This window comes from Pyxicephalus adspersus, chromosome 4 (assembly GCF_032062135.1).
Source record: "Pyxicephalus adspersus chromosome 4, UCB_Pads_2.0, whole genome shotgun sequence".
NCBI lineage: Eukaryota > Metazoa > Chordata > Amphibia > Anura > Pyxicephalidae > Pyxicephalus > Pyxicephalus adspersus.
In genome coordinates, this window is record NC_092861.1 from 37,645,066 (window position 1) to 37,665,151 (window position 20,086).

General features: G+C 37.4%; 1 protein-coding gene across 1 annotated transcript; it reads right to left on the reverse strand.

Moving 5' to 3' along the window:
- Positions 1–6,212: 6,212 nt before the first annotated feature.
- Positions 6,213–16,698, reverse strand: LOC140328363 (mast cell carboxypeptidase A-like). The gene is given in 11 exon segments (XM_072407898.1): positions 6,213–7,595; positions 9,801–9,885; positions 9,985–10,187; positions 10,662–10,752; positions 11,253–11,363; positions 13,362–13,463; positions 14,733–14,834; positions 14,912–15,008; positions 15,203–15,327; positions 16,420–16,495; positions 16,614–16,698. Coding segments are annotated over 11 exon segments (1,251 nt in total). The 5' UTR covers positions 16,685–16,698; the 3' UTR covers positions 6,213–7,407.
- Positions 16,699–20,086: the final 3,388 nt, after the last annotated feature.

A 20,086-nucleotide genomic window follows, 5' to 3' on the forward strand; every position in this document is an offset into this window, starting at 1 on the left:
GTGTACCATATCTTTGGCAGATGAGATTTTACTGTAAGCACTGTATGCATTTTGGGTTAAAAGTCATATTATACATCATTTGCTGTCAATTTGGGATCACAGACTCCAGACTAAAGGTCTCGTTTTTTAATTAGGTCAAAGTCTTTTTAAGTTTTTTTTTTTAAGTCTAATTCATTCTAAATGCAGTTTGTTTATCTGATACTTGCTTTCATTGGTCTAATGCATGCATTGTAAAATATCTATGTACCTTAATGCAACATATCATGTACTTAAGTAAATGATTTAAAAAGAAAGTAAAAGAAAACTAAAAATCAGCACATAAACTATATGTTTAACTAATACAGAATCTCCTAAGGGCATTGTGAGAGAAGTCACTTTACATTAAGGAGATCTCAGAAATCCAACACTTTGCAGTCTTTGTACATTAAATGAATGGGTGCTTTTATAGCCCATGTGAAAAGGCCATGGCTCCTTACCATGGCGCTTTTTTTAGTAGCATACTAGCAAATGTGCACCAGCTCCAGAACCGGTAAGGTGAGGTTTGCAGGTGTGCTGGTGCAATCAGTATATGGGGAACAGGGTTAGGGGTGAGAGAGGGTGGTGGGAGTAGGAAAGATTTAGAGTTCAGGGATGCAGTGTGCAGAGTTTGCTGGAGAAAGGGCAGGCAGACTTGTAATACCACTCACTACCGTTCAGGCACAGTGATAAGAAAAAGGGTATCCGGCCAAGAGAGTAGGGGTAATAATAGTGGGGAGAAGTAAGAAACCTGTGCAGTAACAGAAGGGGAAATGCAGGCATGGTTTGTAGGGGTTCGTAGAGAGTGGTTAGAAAAGGTGGTGCAGATTCGGAAGGCCTGAAGAGATGGAGGGTTCTGCTATGGAGGGTGGTGAGAGAAAAAGGGAGTGGGCATGATGGGTGGAAAGAGAGCTTCAGGTGTATTGATTTCTGAAAAAAGGAGGGCCACAGTTAGGTAGGTTTTAGGTCATGGAGTGTACGACATAGTGGGTACTTGAAAAATGGATCAGTAGGTGGTAAAAGAACTTTGGTTGAAAGTGCAGTGAGGTGGTATGAAATGGTAGGAGTTGGGGTTGGCTGAAATTGCATGCACGGTTTAGGTGATAGCAGGTTGGAGGGCTTACTGACATTGCAAGAGAGTGACGGGTCTTTACACTGCAGAGTGAAGAGGCTGGCTAACTTTGGTGGACATGAGACTTGGGTGATAGTGAAGGGGGCTGACATTGTAGAGAGAGAGTTCAGGGAATAGTGTGTGGGAGAGGGGATGCTGGCTTACAGTGCAAGGGGAAAATGGCTGGTGGGGACACACAGGAATATGTGGCCGCTCAGAGGGTCCACTGAAGGTACAACAAAATCGAACTCACTCCTGTAGTTAGTGGTAGCATGAAAAGACTAAGATATTATCCTCAATGGATTAGTGTAACTGTTCTGAGAAAACACACAATAGATAGTTGTTGCCCAAGATGAAGAACATTCAAATGTGTACAGCAGTCCCCACAATGTCATCAGATCACTAAACTACCAACCAGTGACAACCACTGTAATCTCTTATCTAACCTCAATGTGCATCTTCTCTTTTCACTCTCTGCAGGCTATAGAAGACACAAGACCTGGGTGAGCGTTTGCTGTGCATACTTGCTGACTATGGCACACACTTACCTTTATTTAGGTGCCCTGCAGGATTGGCAGGTCCAGGTTCCTGTTACAGCTGCACCCCTGAAGCTGCCATCTTCGATGCCAAGGTTTGCAGGTCCCCATGATCCTCTTTGACCATTAGCTGGCCACTGATGACACATCGTCTGCGTGTGCACGTGTCACTGACATCTTGGTCTATTCTAGGCACTCTTAAGAATAGATCAGGTCTCTAAACTGCATATATACCACACAATGTAAGCAAAAAAATAAAAAGACACCAGGCGTAGGAAAATATTTTTTTAGCAAAAGTAGAAGTGAGCCATGGGAGATCATCAGGTCCACGGTGGGAAATTATCCAATTTCACTTATCCATGATCCAATTTTCAAATTATCCATTTCCAAAAATGTAATATTTATTTATTAATTTATTGTTATTTATTTACTGCAAATAATTTGTCTTTGTCTATGCCAGCAACATATGGTGGTGTGCTGTGGGATTTTTCTAATGTAAAATAAGGTTGGGAAACACTGCATGACACTCGCCTGCCCCTTCTGTATAATAAAACTTCTGCTCCCCAAACCTCCTCCATGGGTAAAGTAACGAAGGAAAAACTTTTTGTAATAGGGATAACTTACCTGTACTAGTACTCTCAAAAACATCACATTACAAGCACCAGGATCAGACTTTACAAATGAATCTGTGGGTGCTGGAACAGGTAAAGCAACGGCTATTGCCCTGCACTGCCTATATAGGTAGTCCCCGGGTTACATACGAGATAGGGACTGTAGGTTTGTTCCTAAGTTGAATTTGTATGTAAGTTGGAACAGATACATTATTTTAATAAATGCAATTAGGACAGATGTTTGTATCAATATAATATTAGGAATCATGGTGTCAGTTACTGTATAAAATCCTTACTGTGAGTTAATCACAAACAAAACAAAAAAAAAAAAAAAAAGGAGCCTAGACATTCATTAACTTCTGGAGCAAGCTGTGCTTTCACATGCAAAAAGAAACAACTGCAGAATTTATCTTGGTCATTAAAGCATTACAAGAGGCTGAGGCAGCTCAGTCCTTAAGATCATCCACAACCTCAGCTGTGTCTGCAAGTAATGCAAACCGCCTCCTTCGCCCCTTCAAACCTCTGTCCTGCACATGGAGCAGGGAACCTTGTTCGTATCTAGGAGGCGTCCGTATGTCGGATGTCCTTAATCCGGGGACTACCCGTAGAACCAAAAGTTAACCGCTACTGGATAGCACCCTAATTGACTTTCTTATGTCACTCAAGCCTAAAGTCTGTCCTAAGCAGAACTATGTAAATCCCAAATCTGGACACCAATAAAAATCTTTTAGTTGTTAAACAGCTCCCATACATGTGCTTCATTAGTGTATTTAGCTGTTTGGAGTTGAGCATTAATGTGGAGTCAATTCGCCTACACTGCGAGTGCAAGCTAGAAAAATACATTCCATGATGTAGTAGTCAGCTGGTGACATTACTCCTCCGATAACTGGGACTATCATCTCCTATTACAAAGCCACAAGACAGCTGCAAGGTATCAATGACCTTTGCCTAATGCAGTAAGTAAGCTGTCATATAAGTGAGATGGGGGCTGAGGAAGGACTGCTGCTGTGTTTACATGATTGATGCTGCAGGTAATGACATTGACACGTATATTACATTTCCCAGTGGCTAAATATCTACATAGTTTGTGTTATGATATGTGAGCTGCCAATAATGTTTATACAAAATAGGGAAATTCAGATGAGTAATGTTAATGGGACAGCAGGAATATTGCTTGACTATTTGTAATGCTCATAAATATTGACAAAGTTTGTTGGGCTTTATTTGGGTATGGTGGGAGAACATTACAATCCAAATAATGATGCCATATACTAGACCAGTGGTCCCAAACCTTTTGGACGTCATGGCCACTAAATTTACGGACTACTGGACTGTGCATGCGCGGGGAGCCGTGTGTCACTCTGCCATGATGCCAGAATCCAGCCACTCTCGCAGGGTCCAGAGACACAATCCACAATGCATACAGAGGACATGGTCCGCATCTCTGGCCAGTGTGCCCCCCCAAGCAGGGTCATTCTCCTGACCCTGCAAACACTAAAATTCTCCTACAGGTTGGGGACCTCTGTAATAGACAATTTAGAAGAGGATGTTTATCAGATATTCCAATCATTTGGAATTGAACAAAGTAACCTGGCATACAGTATGCCAATTGTTTCTTAGTGGCTAAATTTTTTGAATTGTCATTGAACCTGATCACAACCATCTCTACAAGGAAGGGCAGTCCCTATTTAACTCCATGCCGAATTGTCAGAGGCCAAAGATAAATATACATGACATTTATTTATTTCAAAACTTGTAAAGAAATGCAATGTGGTAAAATGCTCTTCTACTGCATGCATATGATTATCTGTCCTGTCCACAAACTTCAGGATGGCATCTATAGGGCAAAACTCCACCTGTAACTAAGCAGTGTAAACACTTTTTGGCAGTCATGCCACTGGAAATGTATTGATCTGAAGTGACAAAATGTAAAATCTTATTTTAGATAGAATCTTTACAGGTTTTATGTATTGTATTTTTTTCCTTCATTAGTAACCAGAAGTTTAAACCCTTCCCTACATTATGATAGAAATCATAGTTTGCTTTACATGATTTATTTTCTTCCTCCTCAACATGCTTATCACATTTAGAACATTTTTGTTTTCCCATACATACCTTTTAACCTTATCACTGGGTGTATCAATACTGGGTCTCTGTGACTCTGAACGTTCAGGGTTACTTAGTCAGTTGCAGTGCAATAATGGTGGTTGAACTTGATGGACTTATGTCTTTTTTCAACCTAACCTACTATGTTACTACTAATGCAATCATCATGAATACCAACACAATGGCATCTGAACTAAAATGAACATGATCCTTTGTTTCCTTTGCAATTCACCACACAATGGACAAATTAGTCTCTTTAGCAAAGTGTGTGGGGTGCCATTTATAATGAATGGTGCTGCACTGCACAGTACACAGAGTTGTGCATGAATGCATGTTTTTATAGCAAATGTTACACATGCTACATCAGTATACACATCTATTGTTAAATTTGTAATTTCCTTTTGAAAACCAATGGTTAAATAGCAACAGAATTATGAGAAAAATGCTGATAAATAAAAACTGTTGTGCAGTACAGATGCAAGTTATTTTAGTAATGTGGTGCGCTGTCTCCCCCTAGTGTTCAATATTGATCACTTTAGCTCCTATAGTTCACTATAACGGTTTATTATTATTTCCTTCAAGAAGGGAGTACATTTTTCTAAATATTGAGAAACCTAAGTAAGCCTCTTACACCTCTATATATAATATAGTAATCAAATATTTTAAAGCATGCATGCAAAACTGTGAAAATCAGATAAAAATACTTTTTAGGTAAATGGTTCAATAATAGGAAAATGTAATATTAAAAAATATTCAAATAAGACTCTGATTTCCCTGAAATCTGATATTTAAAACGGTCTTTGTTTTTATCTAGAGTTTTATTATCTAGGCAGAACAGATGATTATACTGTTAAATGTTATCTATTGTAAAATGATAACACTATAACTCTATGTAAGATCTGCGGTAGTCCTCGAAAATGACATTCCACTAGTATGGTGGATTTCCATTTTTACAGTAAATATTCATTGCTTGTATTTTGTAGCCTTGTAAATTTCATACCATCAACCACCTTTCTGACTATCACCATAATCCCTGAATTCCTACTGATGGTTGGGGCCAGTGACTATAAAGGTAGATGTGGCCCATAAGGGCTACGAGGAGTCATAAGTCTGCCCTATCCAGATATAGGCCAGATCCAGAAATAGCATAACACCTTGCTGTGGTCCTTTTTCTTGGAAACCCCCACCAGGCATATCATACAATGTTGTGATACTTAACAACTGTTTTACTGCCATGTACCAGCTAATATTTATTTATTAAAAAGTAATTTTACTACTTAAAACAATGTTTATATTATGCGTTTTACATGTTTTTAATATGAAATTAAATTTGTAGGTTATTTAGATATTTATTTATAATATTAATGATTTTACCAAGAGTTTAAATATAGTAGGAAAACCAGTGGCAGACGTAGCCAACAGTGAGCAGAACTGACGTGGGGCCCCTGTGACTACAGTCCAGGGCCCTCATGCAGTGGCACACTCTGCACCTTTTCTATGTCCACCCTGTTAAGGACATTAGACTGTATGCCATATTGGAGCAGTGGTTGCCATATATGCCTAATTTACTCTTCAAGTAGTCCCCGGGTTACATACAAGAAAAGGACTGTGGGTTTCTTCCTAAGTTGAATTTGTATGTAAGTCAGAACAGGTACATTATTTTAATAAATACAATTAGGGCAGATCTTTGTCTCAACATGTTATTAGGCAGCATGGTGTCAGGTACTGTATAAAATCCTTACTGTGAGTTAATCACAAACAAAAAAAAATGGAGCCTTTATGGAGCCTGGACATTCATTACCTTCTGGAGCAAGCTGTGCTTTGATATGCACAAAGAAAACAACTGCAGAGCTTGTCTTGGTGATTAAAGAGTTACAAGCGGTTGCAGAACTGCAAAAGATTTCTTCTGCAAGTCATGGGAAAGGCCCCCTCCCCCCATCAAGCCTCCTCCCAGCACACGAACAAGCAGGGGAGCCCCGATCTTATCTAGGAGTCATCTGTATGTTGGAAGTCCTTAACTCGGGGACCATCTGTATAATGTTTTGCATGTAATGTCATCTCTGTATGGCATTAACATTATATTATTTTTGTTTGACAAGTTATTGTCACATACCTGTGTTTGCTTGTTTTAAATAATAATGAGATCAGAAATCTTCCAAATGGGCCCAGTCAAAAGTTTACATACCCTTGAATGATGAGGCTGACAAACCACAGTGGTTCTAATTAGGGGTAAGTAAGGGAAATATTTGTGTATAAATAGTCAATTTATATTCATTCAGAGGTGCACTGCCTTGGCTGGGAATTGAGCCATGGGAGAAGCTAAAGAACTGTCAATGAAAAACAATATCAATAGTTGTGAAAATGTCTGGCAGTAGTATTTAACTCGTTAAAGTTAGGGGTACTATTGTTAACAAGTCAGTCAGTTAGACCAACCAAGATTTCAGCCACAACTGCTCAGAAAATGCATGTGCAGTGAAATGTGCCCTTTTTTTAATTTTCTGGAAGGCGTGTCACCCGATCTCATGCCTGCGCAGTGTGAGATGTACAAAGAAAACCAGGAAGAAAGATGGTGGCGCCCAGTGTCTCATTCACGTAGGGATGAACAAGGGCTGGCAGAAAAGAAGGAAGGAACTTGTTATTTTTTCCACGTTAATGACAATTTTTCAATACCCTGTAGAAGTTAAAAATATTAGAGTTTATAGAAGGGTACATTAAAAATACTGAACTGCAAACCAAACATAGAGCCCACAATGTTACCATAAAGTGTATGTTAAGGTAATGATTTTTCTTTGTAGACTGAAACCTTGGGCATAGCAATTCCAATGAAGTTTCCTGCATACACGGTGTAATAGCACAACTCATTTTTATAATAATTTTTTTTTTATTTTTAAAGATCAAGCAGTTTTTTTTTCTTTTAACAAGTGTGCATATTTGTAATAAAATATTGTGTTTCCATTATATGTATACTTCAGGCAAAAGAAACCGAAGGATTAGTTTAATCATGAAAAACAGACAGTGATGTGCTTCCTTAAGTATTCAGATCCATAACATGCTTGCAAATTTCTTTCACAGCCAGCATGGTCTCTCTGCAGGTTGGTTCAATATCATGTTCAGGAAGAAGAAAACCGAAGTCCCCTTCATCACGAAGTTCAAAGACAAATGAGTAATTAATTCCTTGGTCATATGTCCAGTCAATTGATGAGCCATGAACTGGGTCTGAAAATACAAAGAGTGCATATATACAGTACTAACACACATGATGGAACCATCTTATTACTGACACCTGCAATCTGTCAAACATTTCCATAGGAGCAATATATATAAATTATTGTCACGCTGCTATGGGTATCTTAAAAGTACGCAGCTTGAAAGAGAGATTTGAAAGTTGTAACAGTTTTTGTATGGTAAAGAGAAACGATACATTATAACTTGTATGGAATGAAGAAAGATGAGAACACCTCTACGGTGATAGGTGCTATTCAGGGTTCCATTAGAAACATTTCCTCCTTTTTTGGTGACAATGATTTCACCGCCCAAAAGCATTGTCATTTTTAGAAAGAGAGACAGAAAACTACCTTAGTCAAATCTTAAAACGAAAATAAACTGAAAAATAAAAAAATCACACTTACCTCTAATTCCACAGATACTTCAATCATTTTGACAAAGTCCTTGATCATGTCCTGAGTCGTCCTGGAATTCTCCTTCATCCTGGCACAGAGGAAGCACCGGGCATTTCCATTTTCAACCCTCTTCTTCTGGCTACGTCAGCCGATCTTGCACTGTGCAAGCACAAGATCGGGTGACGTAGCCTGCTGTAAAGGTAAGAAAAGAGGGCCGATTTCACTGTGCATGCATGAGATCGGCATGTCTTTACCTTCAGTGTAGGTAAAAGCCCCTTCTGCGCATGCCCAATCTCGAGAGGCCAAGTACATCTCTGTCCTCCTATTCAGTCTTGATTTCTGCAGCGATCAAGACAGAATGGGAGAGACTTCACCCTTTTTTTTAACTAAGCATAACATTGTCAAATAGTGGCTGAACTACTAATCACAGGATACTATATGGGAATAGCTTTTGCAACTATGTCTGTATAAACAGCTTGCTAAAAGAAAAAAATCATCAACAGTAACACAGACAGAGCATATAGAAATCAGCGATGTGTTTACAAGGCATATCCGATATTCAGAATTCGCTTTTTGCCTTTCATTTATGTAGCACAGAATAAGTAGAAATAACTGAGTGAAACATACAGCGGTAGGAGTTCAGGTGACAAAAAAAATCAGAAAATCTGAAAATCAGACTGGGGCCTGCAGAGACTGGGAAACTTAGAGCCTTGTGGCCTACCCCTCGCCCTACCCCCTTCAGACCAGAAAAAAGTGCAATCAGATAGACTGGACCTCATTTAATAAAGCCCTCCAAATCTGGAGAAGATAGACTATCATGGGAGAACCTGGGTGACCCTGGTGTAAATGGGCCTTCACTCCCAGCATGGTGGATGGCAATTTTGATTTAATACAAATTGAAGGCGAAATTGTGCTATAATTTGGAGTAGGCTTCTGTGGGTATTTAGCCTGCTGAAATGTGTTTGTAGAATGGGGACCTGCACAACCTAAAAAGTTGAAAGATTGAATGTTGTTTTCAATACTGAATTTACGATATAGTTGGAATAAAGAGACTTCACTGGAAAGTCACCAGTATAAGCTGAATGGGCGGCAGTAGATATGAATATTTACTGTCCTTTTTACAGGGAGACATATTTGTTAGAATTTGTTTTGTCATTTTCAGTAACCTTTTGATTTGCTGTTGATATGCAATCAGTTCTTTAATGATTAAAGAAGGCTACTATAGGTAAATCTTATAAAGGATGTAGAGCAGTGATGTCACACTTAAAAGGACTACAATACAACTACAACATTTCAAGTGGATAGATGCATCTAAATCAATCATTTTTGTTTAATTTACAAATATTAAAGTTTAAAATAATACAAATATTAAGTTTATTGATAACATCTGCTGGTCATAATTATCATAGCAAAACCAGTAGCACTGTTTAGCTTAGAAAAGTAGTAACAAAAACCAAAAAAACCCAGTATGCCAGGCAGACAGCCCTAAGCTAAGTAACTACATCCTATTATTATCACTAACAACTATGAAAGCATAAGACTTTAGATGTGAGCATTTAATAAACTAAAGTTATATATCCAAGTACCATATCAGCTGGATAAGGTGTTAATTCACTCGACAGGAAACATCAGTGTCATTCTAGTATGGGGTGCTGGAACAGACACCCACTGCCAATCTGAATTTGCCCTAGCTGGGACTATGAGGCTCACAGCAGAAATAACTAGTACAGCACTTCATTACTTACAAGTTTAGAGAATCTTGAAAAGCTTAATTTTAATGTAGTACCCTATGCAAACTTACATATTGTAGTGGCAATGGGCCCATATACATAGCTGGTGTTATAAAGACTTCTCAGAGACTCCACAGCAGTGTTTGCTATCTTGTCCTGTAAAAGAAAAGATTTTTGTTTTACAAACACATGTACTCTCTATGGTAAAGGGATCCTTAACAAAATTAAAATAGAACCCTGGACTCTCCATCTTACCAGTTCTTCATGATTTGGTACTAATTCCTTTGTATATCCATATGGATACATGAGCATCTGTGAGAATGCATGGAAGCTGATGTATGCTTTCATAATGGAAAGGTGTTCACGAATGTATGAAGCAACCGCTTTAGTCTCTGGTGCAGACTCTGGGCCAGTTCCAGCATAACTTTCATAGCATGGGTTACCTTCAAAATCTTTTTCTAAAAAAAACACATTTCTCTATTACTGGTGCAGGTTTCTATTAAAAAACTCAGTTATATAACATTGCACCTTAAATGCATTAAGATGGGAGTTATGATGTCACCAAACATTTTAATTGGTTAGCTTGGATAGAACTTTTATTTATGTAACTCTGTGATTGTAATAAAACTTTCAAATAAAAAATGTAACTGCAATAAACACAGTTGTAGTAGTTTGAATAAAAGCTAAAACCTTTTTTTTGCTGTGTCAGCATTAGAGATCCCCCTTGACCCCCTAGGCAGGATTATCAATAGACCAGGAAGGAAGAAATAAACAATAAAGGATAAAGAAACACCAAAACTTTAGATTTTTGAAGTGGGGTCTTGACAGTAAAAACTAGCAATGGTGGACTTGCAAAATGTCCTGATGTCATCCTTCCTATTGCTTTTTATACTGTTATAACAACATTTGTGTTGGTGTTTAGGAGAATTCACCTTGCCATGAAGCATTGAAGTTCCTGTTAAGGTCTGTGCCAAAACAATTTTTTTCAGAAGTTGGAGCACGATTCTTTCTCCAGAGCCGATCCTGGAATTTGTAAAATGTTTTTCTTGATATACAAATATTTTTTTTCCAAACAACTTTTTTTTGAACAATAGTAAACTTAAAAGAATTTCAGCAAATTAAATCTGAAACAAGTCCTCACTGACATCAATAGCTGCAGGAATTATGGAACAGTTCATGCTCAAAGTTCATAACAAAGGCACTATTGACTGCAACCAGTTTATTAGCAGCCTAATGTTACTTAGTTTTCTTCCCTTAGAAGCCTCCCAGGTTTCCAATGCAAACATATTGTTTCTGTTCTTTCTTTACATTAGAAGGCTGGAAAGCTACCACAGTGATGTGCATGGAATCACAACAGTCAGAGAACCAAACATCTGATACTACCAGATGTTTCTCAGGCCAAAAAAAATTACAGCCAGGATAGTTCTTCAGTACAGATTAGCAGTGCAGGTTATGGGCTGATCTTTTATTTATCTAGTGACAGTTGTGCCTAAGGAACTACAACACGAAAGTAAGATACTTACACTTGTCCAGGTAAAGATATACCCGTCAATATTAAATACAGGCAAAACATGGAATATGAGATTATCCAAGAGTTTAGTCATGACCTTATCTTTTCCATATGTGCGAACTGCCTATTAGGAAAGGCAAAAGTGTAAATAGGAATCTTTGTATCAGCATATATAAAAGAATGTCACAGAAAAGCAAGATAATATACATTAAAGCAAATATGGTTTAATAAACTGAATTGTGGGAGTCTTATTCACCTCTATAAACTGGTATACACATATTCCTATCTTGTTTTGTATTATACAATGCCATTAGTATTGGTGAATATTGCTAGCTTCCTAATTAACAAATGTGTCTAACAAATTTCTTTTTTTATATATTGTGGAAATTAGCTTGACAAATGGTAGGCAACCAGCAGTATTGGATGCCATATCAGGGTTTTATTGAAAAAAGCAACAAGAAAATCATCCCAAAAGGAAGGCTTAACGTCAGCTGGGTAAAAATCAAACACACAAGCACTTATCTTCAGCTGTCCCGTGTCCATTTTCAAATAGGCAGAAATACTAGAGTCACCTTGTCTGTAGAGTCTTGTCTCTCTCCCTCTTTCTGTAGAGTCTTGTCTCTCTCTCTCTTTCTCAGGAACACTGTAGAGCTGCATGCTCTCAAGCCCTCTCCATTAGGTTCTTTTCCTTTTCCTCACATAGAGCACCTGTCTGTGTCTCTTAGCAGAGCTCCCTCACACAGACCACCCTGTCTGTGTCTCCGGATCTGTCTGTGTCTCCAGCACAGTCACTTACACAGACCACCTGTCTTTTTATCTCCATATCTGTCTGTGTCTCCAGCACAGTCACTCACAAAGACCACCTGCCTGTGTCTCCAGCACATCACATCCACTGACTGAGCTCCTGGCTCTATGTTATATCTCCACCCTCAGTGCTTCCTCATCAATTATCTCCCAGGTGAGAGTCTTCCACCTGCTACTTCCCACAGGATAGGAATCTTGTGCAAATATCTCGACTCTCTAGTACCTTTCCTGCTGGTTGCCTACAATATGGTTTCAGTACTTCTGTGTGGCCAACCAAAATTAACAAAGTCAAAATTTCTTTTTTCTATAAATTTGAACACAATAGGGACTCAAAAAATGTTGAAGCGACCATGTCAGCTAAGCAACTGGTATTTTCAAAAAGAAAGATCACCATTGGGAGGATACCTAATGCTGAACTTGTAAAATTCCTTCTAGAATATATGTTTAATACATCTAGCATAAATTACCTATATATTTAAATACACTCCGTACTCAACACAGTATAACACTAAGTCAATCAAACTTCCACAATATCAATATGTCCATTTAGGACGCATAAATGATTGTAAATCATTGGCAACAAGCCAACCCCGAAAGAAGGAATAATTTTACTGTGGTGAATGTTATACTGCCTGCAACATTATCCAGAATGATCTGTTTGAAAGTGTAATGGTATGATATGATATGAGGGCTGCATAGACTTTCATGTTCTATCAAATAGGTGATGGAAAATGGCTAGCCTCAAGTAGTCAGATTAAGTAGTTAGTTTCTGGATGATATTGATGCCATTGACTGGCCCCCACATTCCAGAGACCTGAATCCAATAAAAACTCCCTGGCTCTTTTTGGTGCATCCAACACCACAGACTGTCCAAGATCTCACTAATGCCCTGATCTAAGGCAGGGAGGAGGTCCCCGAGGGCGCCATCTGATCTCTCATCAGAAACATGCCTAGACGTTGTCAATTGTGCATAGTGGCACATGGGGGTCATACACACTACTGAGCCACATTTTGGGTTATTGTGATAAAATTCATGCAAATTTAAAAGCTTGAGATATGAGTTCAGCAAAGAAAAAGTTGGAAGAATACTGATTTTTTTAGGTAGGTATGTCTTGTGCAGAAAATGTGCAGTATGTCTTGTGCAGAGGTAGGTATGTTATGTGCAGAAAATATACTTGGCTATATCTAAGGATTTTTTTCATGGGTTTAGATACACTTTGAGCTTTAAAGAAACTTAGCAAATGTTACTGATTTTTCAAAATAAAATTTAGTTGAAAATAAATACATTAAAAGAAATAAACCATATAATAACAATTACCTCATTTACAAACCACTGGCAGAATGCTGGAGAAATCCATTCTCTAGCATGAATACCACATTCCAGAAACACAGACTTTTTGGCTGATTTTGGGTTTCCAATCTTAAATAAAACAAAAAGAAAAACATATATTAAATAGTGTTACTTTGTTCTCCTGTAAGTATCACCATTTCAATGTGTACACTAGAATATTAATTATGTTGTAGTAGCTCTTGTAGTTATATATTTCAAAGAAGTAACAACATAGTACACTTGAGATTTCTGAAAGATAAGATTCTCCACTATATAACTTTCATCGTCAACATGTCCCCTTTATTTTCTGTGTCTAAAATAATACCTATGGATCCCAATATTTGGAGTATATGATCTCACACTGTGTCCGATTTAATGAAGCTCCCTGGAGAGGATAAACTATCATGGGAAAACCTGGTGATCCAGCGAAGCTGGAATGGATTTGGTCCAAACTAATCTACTGTGAGCTGTGGATATAGTAATTATAGAAGGGGTTCCCTAAACACCTAAAAGTTATTTCAAGGGGTTACCCCATGTTAAAAAGGTTGAGAGACTTGCTCTATAGTAATGGTTTCCATTGCCCATCCTGCAGATAGAGCTGCATGGGGCCCCCAGGGCCTCTGCATACTGTCTGTGTTTTCTTTACCTGTGTTCTCACTCAAGTCAGGGAAGAAAACATTTATTTAGACTCACTTTTCAGAAAGTTTGGTTTGGCTTTGTTCTCAGTAAGACATAAAGATCCAACTACAAGTTGGGTACAGGTAGTCCCTGGGTTAAGGACATCTGACATACGAACGGGGCTTCCCTGCTCTCTCATGTGCAGGACAGAGGCTAGGAGGGGGCGGTTTGCATGACTTGCAGAAGAAATCTTTTGCTAAACACAGCTGAGACTGAGCTCTTCTGCAAGCACTTGAAAAACTCTTTGATGATCAACACAAACTGTGCAGTTGTTTCTTTTTGCATATCAAAGCACAACTTGCTCCAAAAGGTAATGAATGTCCATAAAGTTTTTTTTTTTTTGCTTTCTTTGTGGTTAGCTCACAGTGAGGATTTTATACAGTAACTGACACCATGCTGCCTATTAAATAATATGTTGAAACAAACATCTGTCCTAATTGCTTTTATTGAAATAATTCCGACTGTTACCTGTTCTGACTTACATACAAATTCAACTTAAGTACAAACCTACAGTCTTGTAACCTGGGGACTACCTGTACATACAGAATAAATATTTATATGAAGGCAGAACATACCGGTATATTAAACTGGACATAATGGTTTATGTAACTGATATTCATAGTTTTTTCAAATCTCATTTCTAATCCTGAAATCATAATGAATTCAACATAAGTGTTTTACCTTTAAAACGTGCATAGGGTATCCCTCAAACGTGTTTCCAATTGTAACCAAGGAGGCCAAGCTTGGGTATTTTATTGATATGGAATAAGCCCAGACAGCTATCTAGTGAAACAAATGAAACAACATTGAATCAGTTGGTTGAATCTCTATAGGAGAATGCAGGACAATTTGTATCTTACCTCCTACCATTCATGGTACCGTGGCAAGCTCTTCCCATATCTACCTTGTTTTCTAAACTGGTTGTCAACAGCTTCTTGTAAGTTATGGAAAACAATCCTAAAATAAAATAACAAGATAACAATAAGAACTAATGTGAATGTACAAACTTTGACATAAAGGCGTAGCACATATATATATTAGTAGAATATTATTAGACATTTTCTCATATTTATAATATGAATGAAAGGGACATGAACAATATTCAAACTCTTGCCAGAACACATTGATCAACAAGATACCAAAAAGCTTACTTGTACTGAATTCCTTTCTTCTTTAATACACCCACAATGGTTTCTGATTGTTGTGCATTAGCATGAAAGAGCACTCTGGATTTGGGAATAATATGATGAGATGATTTAGGCTTCCAAAAATCAAGCTGCAAAATAATATGTCAGGAAATACATAGTTAGAGGTAAATTCACTGCATAAACACCATCAGTAAAGGTACTGACCTAATAGCATCTATTTTCAGTTTTCCGATCTGCATTTCTTTATATCTATATCAACCTTTGTATAAAACCTTTACCTTCTGCTTTATTTTTAAATTGCTCACATAGAAAAAGCATTATAGTTATTCAAAAGAGGAGCAGTGCTATATTATTTGAGATAGATTTTATGTGAGTTTATAATATCTTAACCCCCTCCAGAATTGCTCGGAATTCAGACTTAGTACTTTTCACATGATTAGCATTATACAATTTCCACATTGTCAATACTTAAAGTATGGGGCCTATGAAAGCAGCTAAAATATAGTGCAATCCTGAACATCCTGGACAAAAAAAGTACAATAAAGGAAACATATAGGAAAACAATTCATATACAAACGTGTTTCTAAAAAGAGCAGAAATTACGTACAAGGCATAGTACTCCAGCAACAAACTCCATTTCAAATTATTGTGTTAAAATATTTTTAGAGACTGTTTTTATTGTTTGAATTTTTTTTTTAAACAATCTTTTTATTTCTAAAATTATCATTATTCCTCTTCAGTCTTAATGATTAATCCTGGTCATAAACAACCAAACATTTAGAACAAACCAATCAAAGTGCACCAACAGGTCACATGAAAAGGCATTAAATTAGACTTAATAAAATACACGCAAAATATTTATTCTTAAAGAATGCAAGAATAATGTAACAATGTAAACTATGTTGTTAAATTTAAGGCCGAGCTTCACACAAAAAGAAATTTGATAAAAAAAAATTTAGGATTTATGAGAACTGTGCTTGCATTGGTGAAATTAAGAATTTGAAAACATAAAAGACAATATTTTTGTAAACGAATCAAATATTTCCAAAATATTGTGCAAAGTAAACACATTTAAAATAGAACATTAGATTTAGTGAATTGAATTACTTTGTCAGGAAACCAAAGACAAAACAGCATATCTAGTGTAAATTGTGATATATACTGCGGATAATCAGGTTATTTGTGGATAAACATTAGTATGTGAATATATATAAACTTACCTTCATTGTTTTATCCAACTCTTTTATTAAATGTACTTCATTTTCATCATGTGGTGTGACCTGGAATAGTTTATTGCTGTAAAGATAAAAAAAAAAATCTGTAGTTAAACATTTGAAAATAAGTGTAAACCTTTATTAGATAGGAAGGTATATAGACAGATAGAGCCGACAACTAGCTAAATGTTGTTATATACTTATGAAACTGACGAATCCCAGAAACATTGACAATGGCCACAACAAAAAGCAGCAACAGAAGCAGCTTCATATTGTTCAGGCAGAGGTGTTCCATTCTGATCATTTTTTCAGATATTTTCCTTCTTTTTATATTTGGGTCTTATCTTTAGCATGTGATCATCACCAGACTTACGTTCGTACAGGAGTCAGCCTAATCTTGGCTTTATTCATTTTTAACTAGAAATTTAAATGTCAGAGATATACAGAGTTCACTTTTGGAAATATCTGATATTCGTGACAGACACCAGCTTTCTAAGTTGCTGTCCCACACGTTACTCCATGGTACGTGTAAACTTTTTTTAAACACCCATATTTTCAGATAGCCTTTAGATATGAAAAGAGAATATAATGTTGGTTGTGGATGTGGCATAAAGCAACCTTTTCACTAAAATCTCTGAAAACAGTGCCTCTGCTAAAACGATAGTTAAAACTCACCTCTCTAACTGCCCTTTGTTCCTGTGAAAGAATAGAAAGGTAGAGAGTAACATGTCTTTTATTATATAGAGGCAGCTGTTTGAGCCTTGCAGGGCTTCATTGTAGTACATAGAAACAAGGCTTCAGGACCAATTAAAAAGTGTAAACCTGTTGGGTATAGTTAGGCTAATAGGAGACAAAACACATTCAATAAAACCAGTGCAGAGATCTTTCTTAGAATAGAAGGTTTACCATTTTCTTTCAATCACCTATCCCAAAAAGGGTTATTACTCTTAATTTTGGAAATGTGATCCAAGCCTAAAACAGTTGTATGCTATGTGTATTAGGTAATTCTATAAAACAGTAGTCCCCAACCTTTTGCATGTCATGGACCACTAAATGCATGGAGTTTGGACGGCCCATGCGTGGGGAGCCGTCTGTCAATCAAAGGGGAAGAAACTTCCCCCCAGAGTGACGTCATGATGCCAGAACCTGTCCATATTCCCTTCACAGGTCTGAGCCTGCGATGGGAGAGTGGGCAGGTTGTGTCTAGAGAGACCACCCGCCCACCGCCCGAAGCCTACAATGTCTCCAGGAGACGTGGTCAGCACCTCTGATCGATGCGCCCCCCCAGCTGGTCCTTCCCCTAACCCCGCTGGTAGGTGCACCAGCCAAAGCCTCGGCCCACTTGTCAGGCGGCTGCAGCCCACTTGGACTGAGCGTTGGGGACCTCTACTATAAAACATATGCTATATTCGATTTATATGTAGGTTCTTTTGGTTGCACAGTTAACTAAGGCATTTACAAAATTTGCAAGGCATCATACACTGGTTCAGTGGCATGTGTTTCGTTTGGTTGGGTCTACCTCACAATAACTTTTTGGGTTTTAATTTTTTTTCTTTTTTAAGAGTTTGCAATATAGTAAATAATTGCCACTGGTTGATGTATGTCTCTGTAAGGAGATTGGAAGAGTTTGCAGGTGTACAGTAGGTGATAAAAGGAATTGCTCACAGGGATCAGTGTATTAGGGGGTAGAGGTGAATGAACTTGCCTGGGTTTGGTTAAAGTCCCACTTTCAAAAATCCACAATCAGGCAGGTGATTATTGCGGAAAGGGACAGGCAATCTTCTTTCTGCAATAACTCTCCTTACCTGCCTGATTGGAGCCCATCTGTTAAATTTGGCTGCTCAGCTCAGTGTCTGTTGCCAGGCACATCTGGCAATCCTTGCTCCCATTGTATGCGTACCGATAATTAATAACATAACCAGATGGCTGAAGGAAAAAAATGGTGGCGCCCTGCTAGGGAACAGGGACATGTGAGTATCATGGGTTTAGTTATGCTTTAGCTATAGCTTGAGATATGGTGTACCCTCTCGCTAACAATCCAGGCATTTCCCAGAAGCATTCCATATTTATTAAGCCAACATTCACTCGTTTAACACTTGTGAAAAAAGACAGATCCTGCATTGCAGTGAACTGAACATCATCCTTATTGGAGAACTGCACTTAAAGTACCATGTAGGAAACACTTGTGCAAAATATTCTCCAAGGATAAGAAGAAGCACAAATGACAAATATAAATATTGGTATAGATAGATTATTAATATTATTAAACAGGATTTATATTGTGCCAAGATATTACGCTTCGCTGTACATTAAATAGGGGTTGCAAATGACAGAAAGATACAAATAATGACACAGGAGGAGGAGGAGATTACCCTGCCCCAAAGAGTTTACAATCTAGGATAGATTTTGCCATTTTACTTTATATCTTCAGCATTCATGAAATCCTATAGTATTAGGTTTTTGGTTCTGCTTTGTGCTTCCATCCACTCACTTCTATGACGCTACTTACATAACAGTGAGGTAGGAGTCAACAGATGGAATTACAAAGTGCAATGGAAAACCACAGGTCTGACTTTCCCAGGTGTGTGTTGGATGTACACAAATCTTCTGGTACTGTAGCTGAAGCAGGGTGATGATCAGCAGTGGTGGATTATGCACTTGTTTCATCTATTGACATGGTTGTTTTAAAGGAAATATATGACTACAGAGCTTTTATTGTATTGCAATACAATCCAAAGAACATTATGGTCTTTCATGCAACAAGTAAATCTTGTCCAGGCTACAAACATAATGGGCACCAGAAGGTTTAGGTATGAAATATTTATGTATGTTTTCTTTAGAGACTGGATGTTGGTAATGCTGTGAATAATTTAATCATACTTGTTCATGTTTCATGTGCTTTTGAATTTTTGCAATGCCTTTTATCATTATTAGAATACCATAATATTACATTGTTCACACTAACCAGAATTGATAATGTTGCCAAAGGTTAAAAAATACCCTTAAATGCAATTTTTGAAATCCATATAGGTTGCACACATACACTATATCCTTTGCAATAAATTTTCTCTTGTCTAAAGTTTGGGAAATTCTATGTCATCATTCATAGAGGTTACCACTAGATGGCACATTCGTTGCAATTTTAAACAGTAGTAAAGTTAATAACTTTATTGTTTGTCACACTTATAACTATTTTTCTGTTTGGATACAGACAGCAGAAAATACTGCTAATTGTGTAATCCTTAAATGGAAATACATTGCTTTCCTATATTGTATATAGTTTTTTATGCTATTTACCTTTACAGTCCTTTTTTAAAATATATTATTTTATGCAGGATTTATCTAGGTAGGATCCTCCCCTCCTAGATCCTCTGTATCTGTCTGTCATATGCAACCCCTATTTAATGTACAGTGCTGTGTAATATGTTGGTGCTATATAAATACTGTTTAATATTATTATTATTAATTAATAAAGTGGCTGTAAAACAGTCTGATCATTTCTATTTGTGGCTGAAATTTTCTCCCCTGTGATATTACAACATTTTCATATGGGGATTTGCTGCGTTTGTGTGCACTAAATTAATTTCAATGTATTTTTCATTACTGAAAATATATGTTTGATAAGCAGTTGCAACATAAAGAATTTGTACCTACTTTGTATTCTACAGGCTCC